This window comes from Muscardinus avellanarius (genome assembly GCF_963383645.1).
Source record: "Muscardinus avellanarius genome assembly, chromosome: 4".
Classification (NCBI taxonomy): domain Eukaryota; kingdom Metazoa; phylum Chordata; class Mammalia; order Rodentia; family Gliridae; genus Muscardinus; species Muscardinus avellanarius.
In genome coordinates, this window is record NC_137789.1 from 99,618,582 (window position 1) to 99,629,691 (window position 11,110).

At 48.8% G+C, this 11,110-nt stretch overlaps 1 protein-coding gene across 1 annotated transcript; it reads left to right on the forward strand.

The window, feature by feature from the left end:
- Window positions 1-2,273: 2,273 nt before the first annotated feature.
- GPR15LG (G protein-coupled receptor 15 ligand) lies at window positions 2,274-7,649 on the forward strand (the record flags this gene model as incomplete). The annotated part of the gene is made up of 3 exons (XM_080694788.1): window positions 2,274-2,343; window positions 4,068-4,148; window positions 7,564-7,649. The coding sequence occupies 3 exons, from the start codon at window positions 2,274-2,276 to the stop codon at window positions 7,647-7,649; spliced, it is 237 nt and encodes a 78-aa protein (XP_080550914.1).
- Between the last annotated feature and the right edge of the window lie 3,461 nt (window positions 7,650-11,110).

Below are 11,110 nucleotides of genomic sequence, written 5' to 3' on the forward strand. Positions count from 1 at the left end.
GCACCATGGACCAGTCTCCAGCAGCAGAGAATGATCTGACTTGGTAGCCAGGAACCAGAAAGATCCCAGAGACTTAAACATATGCTGACATTTTCCTGTGTGCCCCACTAGGCTGGGAACCAGCCTTGTTTAGACAGGCTTGCTTATTAAGGCAAAGAACAGATGGCCACCCATTACAGGACAATACAAATTCTGCAGATGTGCACGCATGCAGCATGCAAGCTGTGTATGTCTTTTCTTGCTGGCTTCCAGAAAGGAGCTCCTCTCTCCATCCACACAAAGTTCACCTTCCTTCTTCAACCAGGGCTGACCCCCATCGGTACTCAGCCACATACAAACCATCCCACACTGCTCAGGAATCCTACTGTCCCCTACCCCCCTGGGCTCAGGCCCTGTGTCTCCAGGGTCTCTGCACTCAGTGGGAAACAGCAGCGTGATGAGAGGTAAGAGTCACAGCACCTGTGGGTACTACCTATACCAGGGGACAGGAAAGCTTCAGGAAGAGAAGACTGGGCTGGGTCCAGCAGGAACTGGTTCAGGAGTGGTGCTGGAGTATAGCCCAGGCAGGGGCCAGCAGGGTAAATGGGAAACACCCACTGACCATCTCTCATAGGCCCAGGGGCACCCAATGTCCTTGCACCCCCTAATGCCAGGGCCCTGCATGTGCTCAGGCAACCATGCACCATTACTGAAGGGACACCCGAAAACTATTCCTGATGGAAATGGAGCCCTAAGTGTCCATGTCATCAGTCTCTGCCCAGATGAAGGACATCCATGCCTCTTTATTTTTTTACTATCTTGGTCAATCCAACTCCTCTATTAGTACAGAAAGCCCACCATGAGCTGACTTCCCACTCCAGCCACACACCTGCCCCCAAACCCACTCCACTCTGCCTCTCTCCATAAAACCTCCCCCTCCCTCACTCCCACTGTACTCTGGCCTCTGTCCGTGGACAGCACTTAGGACACAGTGTAGCAGTCACCTGTCTACACAGCTGCTTTTGCCAAGAGAAGTCGCCTGAGGCCAGGCACAGTGTCTTCTGTGTTCAAGGGGCTGAAAACACCACCTACCCCAGGGCACCTGTCCAGTGAATGGGTGATGACAGCCTCCTATGCCCATGTCCAGCTTGCCCTGTCTGTCCATGTCCAGCTTGCCCCGTCTGTCCTGGTCAGATGCTCCACTCTTCCATGCAGTCTGGACCTGGACTTGACAGCGCTTCATTACTGCAGCTCTTAAGAGGTGGGACTGCTCCTCGGGGCAGACGGCTTCTTGTATGCATCCTGTCCAATTTGCAGATGGGGCAGCAGACGCAGAGACTCCCTATGCCGAGTTCAAGGTCTCAGGGCTGGTAAGCAACAAAGCAAGGACTTAAACCTGGGTCGTAGGACAGTCACCAAGGCTTTGCAAAGAGTTTTTATGGCCCTCGTCCCAGCCTCATCTGAGAAATGACCAGGAAGATCCATAACTGACGGAATTATTACTGACATTAAAAGTTAATGTTTGTAGCCGGGCGTGGTGGCGCGCGCTTGTAATCCCTGCGCTTGGGAGGCTGAGACAGGAGGATCGCACGGGTTTGAAGCCACACTCAGCTACTTAGTGAGGCTCTCAGCAACTTAGTGAGACCCTGTTTCCAAATAAAATATAAAAAATAAGGTCTGGGAGTATAGCCTGGAGGTAGAAAGCCTCTGGGTTCCACCCCCAGTACCACCAAAAAAAAAAAAAAAAAAAAATTTATGTTTGCAGGGTGTGGTGGCGCACGCTTGTAATCCCAGCATTCGGGAGGATGACACCGGAGAATCACAGTTTGCAGACAGCCTCAGCTACTCAGTGAGGCCCTCTGCAACTCAGTGAGACCCTGTTTCAAAATAAAGAATAAAAAATAGGGCAGGGGGTATAGCTCAGAGGTGAAATGCCCCTGGGTTCCATCCCCAAACCCGCAAAAAAAAAAAAAAAAGGTTAATGTTTAACCCTGGGCAAGGGCCGTCCTCTGTGGCAAGAGTTTCCTGCTTCTACCACTGAAGTCTCTGCAGGGAGCTCTTGGGGTTGGGCATTTATAGTTCAATGTTCTAGGTCACCCAAAGCTCCTGACTTCTTGAAAAGCTGGTTTCTTTTCTCTTGGGAGGAGCTGGGTCTACTCTTGAAGACTTTCAGGGTTGCTGGTGCCCTGCCCACTGGGAAACGCCTCTCTGTCATTCTATAAATCCCCATGATGGCCCTGAGGGAGGCCTAAGACACAGCTTCCTCCCAGGACCTGAGACTCCAGCCATCAACTATGAGACTTCTAGTCCTTTCTGGCTTGTTCTGCATCCTGCTTCTCTGTTTGTCCATCTTCTCTGCAGAAGGTAGGGTAGCTCCTGGGGGTGCTGGTACCGGAGCATGAATTCCAGTGTCTAGGAAGGGCCAAACAGGATCTCTTGGTGGGCAAGCTTTGGCAAGCAGTCCTGAGCAAGGCAGGCGCTTCTCCTGAACCTGTTCACAGTAGCATTCCAATAGGTGACTGGGGGCTTCAGGTCCCATGACTCCTATCCACAGCCCTAGTTCTCCCAAACACCCTGATAGCCTGGGTGAAACGTGCTTACTGTGCAACCAAGTAAGTATGCTCAGCTAGACAGCTACACAAAAGTCCCTTGTCTAGGAATTCTGGAGCTGTTCTGTCGCACCTGTATCATGGCTAGAACAAAGCAAATCGATGCTGGGCAAATTCATAAATTAATTGGTTCACTATCTGAATATGAACATCATAAAACTCATACATGGAAAGCATCCACAGGCAGATGGGATGAGAATACATGTGATATGGGGCATGTTGGCAAGTCTTCAAAAGTGGAAGACATGCCTATTCACCCCTATGGATGTAAATAGCTCTCCTGCCTTTCTTAGTTCAAATAGCTATTTGGGGTATTTTCTCTTTATTTTATGCCCTAGAAACTGCCTACTTTTATTTTTTAATTTTGTCTTAATGGTTCTGTTTATTTTAATATTTATTTGAGCACAGGACATAGGAATGTACACAGGGGAGAAAATACCCATAATTTCATAAGTCAAGAATAGCCATGCATCAGAACTGGTGACATATACCTACAATCCCAGTACTTAGAAGGCTGAGACAGAAAAATCACAGGTTCAAGACCAGCCTCAGCAACTTAGCAAGACTCTCAGCAATGTAGCAAGAGCCTGTTTCAAACAGAAAATAAAAAGGACTGGGGTATAGCTTAGAGGAATGTCCCTGGGTTCAAAACCCAGTACTAAAAAAAAAAAAAATTATTTCTTTTCAACCTTGCACACATAATTTTTCAAAAATATAACTGGTAGTCAGGCATGGTGGCACATGCCTGTAGTCCCAGTACTTGGGAGGCTGAGACAGGAGGATCACTGGTTCGAAGCCAGCCTCAGTAACTCAGTGAGGCTCACATCAACTTAATGAGACTCTGTTTCGAAATAAAAATTAAAACAGAACTGAGGATGTACCCTAGAGGTTGAACACCTCTGGGTTCAATCTCCAGCACCTCACAAAATATGCATATGTGTATATTTATACACACACACACACATCTTTATACATTTAGTGTTTTATCTTTCTTATTTATCACTGTATTATTGTAATCACTCAGAATATCCCACACTGAAGTTATTCATTTATACTAGAATGTTATTTCTGAACAGTGGTATTCTAGGGTGTATTTGATTGCTGATGTTCCTACAATGAAAATGCACCACATACGTAATAAGGAAAGAGTGATTAGGATGCGTCAGAAGCACAGTCTATAGCACGTCACTTTTCAGACCTCTATTTCTGGATGTGTTAGAGGTCGCTAATGTCACTCTGATGACAACTCAGCAAGGATGAATCTCTTTCTCCACAGAGCTTCTTCTTCCAAGACTATTTCTGGCAGATTCCAAAAGTGACGTGATAAAAGTAATATTTTTATGTATAACCTGCCATCAAGTGTGCTATTATGAATTTACGTGCTTAGATATTTAGATGACACAAACCTTTTCACTGCATTATATATCTGGTGTCCCCAAAACCATTAAGGTAGAGTCTGTTCTCTGTGTCCACCTTCAGGAAAAAGACATCATGCCAAGCCCTGGAAACCCAGGCCCTGCTGCCACCGGGTCCCTAACCTCAACCTGACAACCCAGAAAGGTAAGTACACACACACCACACACTCTGTCCCGATTTGTGGGGGGAGGGGAGTCATGGACAAGACAGACATGCTGATCAACATAAGCCTGGCATGAGGCTCTGGTGTAGAGGGGGCTACAAATGGGTGTGATCACCTCGTGTTGCTCAGAGTCTAGTGAGGAAACTGACCTTGAAGGCAAGAGAGAGAAAAAATTAATCATTTCAAACCAAATACATTCTGTCAATAAAAGGCAAGATGCACTTAAAGATTGACGCAGGGAGTGCTTGTCCCTTGAGTAGGCAGTGTCAGAGAAGGTACTATCGATGAGACCTGAGGAAGGTCAAGCCTGCAGGAGGATGGAGGAGGTGGGCTGTGCGGGCAGCAAGGGTGAAGGCCTGAGGTAGGCAGGAGGGATGTGGGAAGGCAGACAGGGCCTGGAGTGGGGAGTCTACAGTGAGAGGCTGCCTGCCTGTGAGCTGTACAGGCCCAGCAGGTGGGTGAGGCAAAGGTGCTGAGAGCTCCAGCTTGGTGGGGGCAAGGCAGCCCCAAAGACACAGGCAGCCAGGATCCAGGCCCCAGGCCCAAGCAGCAGGCCAGAGGCACAGAGGTGGGGCCTGGAAGACAGACTGCCCTGCCCCAGGCCTAGGTGAGGGCAACAGGCCCCGGCCCTGGAGGGCTGTGCACACCCCACTCCTAGTGGCAGACGTCCAGGCTAGGGTAGACTAGCACACTGAAGCCACTGGTCCTGGGTGTGAGGTCAGGACTCTGGACAGCTGTGGCTTTGGGTAAGAGGATTGGAAAGGGAGACACAGAGCCTGGAACCAGACAGACCTGACAACCACCTACAGCCACTATTGGACTCTCTGTGGCCTCAACTCCCTCTCTTGGGAGTCCAGCCCTGCTTGTTTCTCTGGGGAAGTGGCCCAAGTTGCCCAGGGTTGGGACCAGTCAGGAGCGACTGAGGGACAAGACAAGAAGAGACAGGATGGCTCCAGCTTAGCCATTTCTCTCGAGACATGACAGCCCCTCCTTCCCTGAAATCACACCCAGCTGGGGCTGAGTAAAAATAACCAGTTCTCACACACACAACAGGGTGTGAGGTGCTGGGCCAGGCAGGCAGGCTTAGGCTGGCTGCAACTCTGCTCCCTGGGGCTGCGGAGGAGGAGGCTGCAGAGAACGAGGTGAAAACTCCCAACTCCCTCTCCCCTCAGCCTGCCCCAGCACAGGATGCTCAGAGCCACGGAGAAAGAAAGGCGGGGCATGCCCACTCACATACACCATCCACACTACACACAGGCACACGCAGACACAGACAGACATACACACTACACACACAAACACATACTAACTCTACACATAGAGACATATATAGACATACTCTAGACACAAACACATGAACACGTACACAAACACAAACTTATACTACACACACAAGCACATACAAACATACTATACAGAGAACCATGCATAGACACACAAAATACACACTGCACATACACTGGCACACACAGACAAAAGCAGACACATACAGACACACACATGAACATATACAGACAAATACACTATACACAGGGACACACACATGCTACACAGGCACAATAGACACAGAATACACAGACACATGGACACATACACAAACACACACATATACATACTACACACACAGACGCACAGACATAGATGCATGAGCACATATGCAAATGTAAATCGACATATGTCCTATATGCACATAATCACACAGATTCATGGACAAATACACAAATATACACATAATACACACATATAGATGCATACTACACACAGAGATATGTACATAGACATACATGTAAATGCTACACACAAAGATGCACACAAATACATCACATAATATACACATACACAAACATACGTGGTTCATAGGAAACATGGTCAGGTTCACTCCTTGTACACAGTACAAAGACTGTCGTTATGTTAGTCACACAATACTTCAGGAGAACAATTCAGGTCCGTAACTACTATGTTTAGACTGGATTTCTTTTTGTGTATATATTTTTAAAATTCCATTGGAAAAAAATAAAACTTTCTGGGTTCAATCCCCAGTACTAGGGAAAAAAACAAGATTAATATAATGAACAGCAGATTTACTGAATCAACCACCTTTACCAATTTACTGAAAAAAAAAAGGTTTTCCTAAGATATTTAGAAAGTTTTTAGCAACCTGTATAGCAGCACTATCATAGCACCTTTTTAAAGGAACATTCAGCAGACTGACTTTGCTGGCTCTTGAGGGGAACCAGGCGCTGACCCCAGGGTCCACTCAGGCTTAAACTGGAGCCAGACGAATGGCTGTTTAGGATTCAGGAGGCAAAGCCCCTGGAGTCTGAAAATGTGCCCAGGCCTTGTAAGCCCTGTGTTACCCTCTCTGCTTTGAAGCTCAGCAGAGTGAGTACCCACCGTGGGAGGTGCCGGGTAGAAGGGATATAGAGAGATTCTTCTCTCATCATACATTTGTCTCTGTCTCAGACTGTAGGGACAAAGGTTACCCCCTGTGAACCACAGGCTTTGGCAACAGTACTAGGGTGGGTAGGAGGAACCAAAACAATAGACCCTGGAAAGGAGGAGGTGAACAGGGCCAGCAGCTCCTCCTGCCCAGCGGGCCAATCAGAGGGGCCTCTGAGCTGTGGTCTCATTCCTAGTAATTATATCCATTAGCCATAGCAATACTAGAAACCACCCCAATTGGTGACCCCAAAACAGTATCTATTATTTGACATGAGTCTGCAGCTCAGTTAGGAATGCTATCCTCATGTTGCCACATAGTCTGGAATTTTATCACCATGAAATGTTTCTATCCTCATGAGGGATCAAAACTAATTAACCATCTATCTGTTGTGTGATATTCAGTCTATTTGCAGATATTTTTCCTATTATTAAAAGCAATATGGCTAGGCTTGGTGGCTTCTGCCTATAATCCCAGTACTTGGGAGGCTGAGACAAGAGGATAACAGGTTCTAGGACAGCCTTAGCAGTTTGCTGAGACCCTCAGCAATTTAACCAAACCTAGTTTCAACCTAAAAAAAAAATAAAGTTAAAAATGGGCTAGAGATGTAGCTCAAAGAAGAAGAAATATGAAAAGTTGTCTGATGCCTGCAGTATTTTATTTCTTGTGGGTTACCCTTTCATAAATGGGACTATTTTGCCAAATGATACAAATGTAGCTTTGGGACACATGTGGCCAAGAGTCCCCCTAACAGAGCTGATATAGACAAGTCTCAGCTACTCTTTGCCATGAAAACCCCTTCAGGGCTTCCAGGGAGGTGTGTAAGAGTTGATTCTTGCTTTTACTTTTAAAAGATCTTTGTATTTGGGATGAGTCAGTTGAGCTCTCCTCCCTCTCTCCACACCCTTTTCTGCCTTCCTGTCCTGGTTCCCTTGTTGCCCTTTGCTGCTCCCCAGAAAGCCGCGCAAGGATCTGCAGACTGTGCAAGACCAAGCCAAGGCCGCGCCTCTGGGTGGTCCCTGGGGCTCTCCCACAGGTGTAGCTCTCGGGAAAGCCAGGCCCAGGACAGAGATGTCCGGAAGCTTCCGTGTGCCCCACTCAACACAGGAGCTGTGATGTTGGAGAACATCATCTCTACAGCAAGGACCCTGGAAAGTTCCAGAACTCCAGGTCCTGGTACCGATCCTGCCACCAGCCTTCGGTTATCGTGAGCCAGGCTCAGCCCCCCTGGCTTCAGTCCCCACGTGGCCCCTCTGGTGCTGGTAGTCAAGGATTTCACTGTGGCCTGCAGCAGCTACAAATCCAGGGGCTTCCCAGCTTGCTAGAGTTCAGTGCAGCAAGGCATCCAGTGTCCCCTGAAGGAACCTCTTCCCAATTGCTGGACAGTACCTCCAAACAAACAAACAAATAAACGAACAGACCAAATGCATTGAGTGTCTTTGTTGTCTTTGAAAAGGTTGGTGATAGAACCTGTGACACAGCATTCTGAGGAGAGGACACTGTCCCTGAGAAACCCGCAGCCACCTCTTCCTCACAGCACAATGTGACCACTTGAATAATAGCGACAGGAGCCAGGTATCTGTGTCCAACACATCAGGACATTAACACTTTGCCCAGGCTTTATTATGTCACCTGAGCATGACAATTCCCTTTCGTGTAAAATGGAGCCTACAGCACCTCTTGGGAGGGCAAGCAGACAGGTAATGCCCCTGCCTTCCCGCCCCACCCTGGGGGGCTGTTTATGTCCACAGTGAGCACAGAACCCTGGAGCTGAGGTTCTGAGGGACAGATGGCTCAGGTCTAAGAGGCTCAGCTCTCAGTAAAGCTCCTTCTAATCCAATCCTCTCAGCAAGGTGAGAAGCCCGTTCCCACGTCACCCCCAGGCGTGGGTGAGGCAGCCAGGCCCAGTGTGTGTGTGGCTGTGTTCTGAGTGCAGGCCTGGGGCCAGCGATGCCAGGCCTGTCAGAATTCTTAACAATGTCACCGGCCAGGCTTTTCACATTCCTTTCAGAAATGTCCCTAATGGGCTCAGACTCACATCACCAGGAACCCATTCCTCAGCAGGCAATCGTCAGACTGTGCTGGGCATCTGAGACTGCCATTGCTCCACAGAAGTGTGAACGCCAAGGGAAGGGCTGAGGCTGGGGGTGTAGGGGACAGAAACCCCAGGGCTGATGCCCGCCCAAGAGAGCAGGAGGGAGCGCCCGGCTAGGGAAGGGGCTCCTGTGTGTGTGTGTGTGTGTGTGTGTGTGTGTGTGTGTGTGTGTGCTGTATGCACTGTGTATTGAGGGTGTATGCGGTCTGTGTGTGTTTTATGTGTAGAATATGTGTTATGTGCCATGTATATGGGGTGTGTGCTGTGTGTCCTGTGTGCACAGTGATGTATATGTTGATGGTGTAGTGTGTGTTCTGTGTGTTTGCTGTGTTTGTGCTGTGTGCCATGTGCATGGGGTGTGTGTATGAGATGTGTTGTGTGTGTGTATTTTATGTGTTCTATGTTTGCCATACTGTGTGTGATGTGTGTGTTTGTTGGGTTATGTGTATTGTATGTGTAATATATGCAGGGTGTGTGTGTGTGTGTGTGTGTGTGAGAGAGAGAGAGAGAGAGAGAGAGAGAGAGAGAGAGAGAAGGAGAGGGAGAGAGAGAAGGAGAGGGAGAGGAATGCTGAGCAGAGAGAGTAGGGCACAGCCAGGCTGTGTTGGAGGAGAGATGGGCTGGAGTGGATGAGGCACCAAGGGGAGGCCTTGCTGACTGTTAGTTGGCTGGGCCATGGTGACAGATCTAAAGTAGACCCTCCCTTGGCCAGACATCCGCCTTGCCTGCCAGCAGTGGGAGAGCTGGCAGCTCCTGTGTCCTTGTCTCCAGACCTTCTCCGTTCTCTCCACACATTTCCCCTAAAAGGCCAAGAAAACACACACATAGGAAATCTGACACGTGCTTGTGAGTCACCCAGAAGCACCCATCCAGAGGCTGTGTACCCTACCACTGAGGAGAGCCCCTCAGGAAGTGAGGTAGAATGGCCCTGGGTTCAATCTCCAGTATTATTCATGTACAAAATAAAAACAATCCAGAAGTCAATTCATGGGTAAAATGGTTCTAGGGGCTATGTGGGTACCAGGGAGCAGTGGCAGAACACCTCAATTAGAATAAGAGGCAAGGCCTCTGACAGATGGGGAAAGGATCCCATCCTCAGGTTAGAGGAAACTGAAGCAGCCACCTGACACCTGTCCTAGGCGCATGAGGGGTCTGGGGACACCACATTTCAGAGTAGATAGTATCCAGGGCTCCCTAGCTGCACTGAGCCCACAGCTGAGTTGCAACTCCAGAGCCCAGTGCTGCTGGAGCGAGTCCCAATTTCCAGCGATGTGGGAGCACCCTGGCAGATCTGCAGAGAATGGCCCTCAGGACCTCATTTGGATGGGATAGACAATAGATTTGTGTCTATAGCAGAGGTACCCAGTGCAGTGTTGACACATGCAGACTCACAGAACCCCTAACCTAGTGACACCATCATACACAACACCGAACCCCACCCTGGACCAGGGCTTCCCTATCATGAGTGGAAACTTGGCGGCTGGACAGACAGCTTAGCATACCAATATATCAGGGCAGAGTTCAGTCTGCATGACAGTGTCACACATCCCTGGCAACTGGGGCAGAAGCAGGGGTCCTGGAGACCTGTCATAACTCTTGACTGGCCCTTTTCCATCAGGGTTGTGGGGAACACAGCCTGACGAATTGCAGTGGGTGCGCAGCATTTCCTCACACTACAAGACGCCTGGAGAGTCCTTGGCCCAACCTCTATGGACAGACAGGTATGTTTGCAAATGCTAGGCATGCATGTTTACATGTAGAGATAAGATGTGAGCAAGTTCACAGCCAATGATAACGATGGATATCTATTCAAATGGTTCTGCATATGGGACTAGAACTTACGTGTGTGTGTATGTGTGTGTGTGTGTGTTTGTGAAAAGAGACTGATAAAAGTCATGGTGTGGAAGAGCGCACAAGTCCGGGCTGATGCACTGGCAGACTGAGCTAGAACACACATGTGTGCCAAGGCTGGCAGTTGACACTGAAATTCTCACACACCTATGGCTGGAACAGCTACCCTAAATAGACCAGAGAAAAAGCTGTGCTGGGAAGTAGCCTGGTTTGATGGGATTGGCCTGCATCCTCCCCTCCAATCCATAAATGGACCAGCCAGAGGGAGGCAGGCTACATTTTCATTTACATTTCAGTATCAACAGGACAAGGGTCCAGCCCGGGGAAGTCTGACCAGCAACCAGGAAAGCTACTGCTCTTATCTGCTTTGCCTAGACATTCTACGGACAGCACTGGAAAGCTCCCCCCTCCTTCTCGTTCTTGCATTACATGCCTGTGTTGGCCAGTTCTGTGCAAGTCCATCTGAAGATGGGGCTTAAATCTGCCTTCAAACCATTTCACCTCCCTTGGCCAGCTTGGAGAGTGATTTTGCTGTCCCTCTGTCCACTATAAATGTG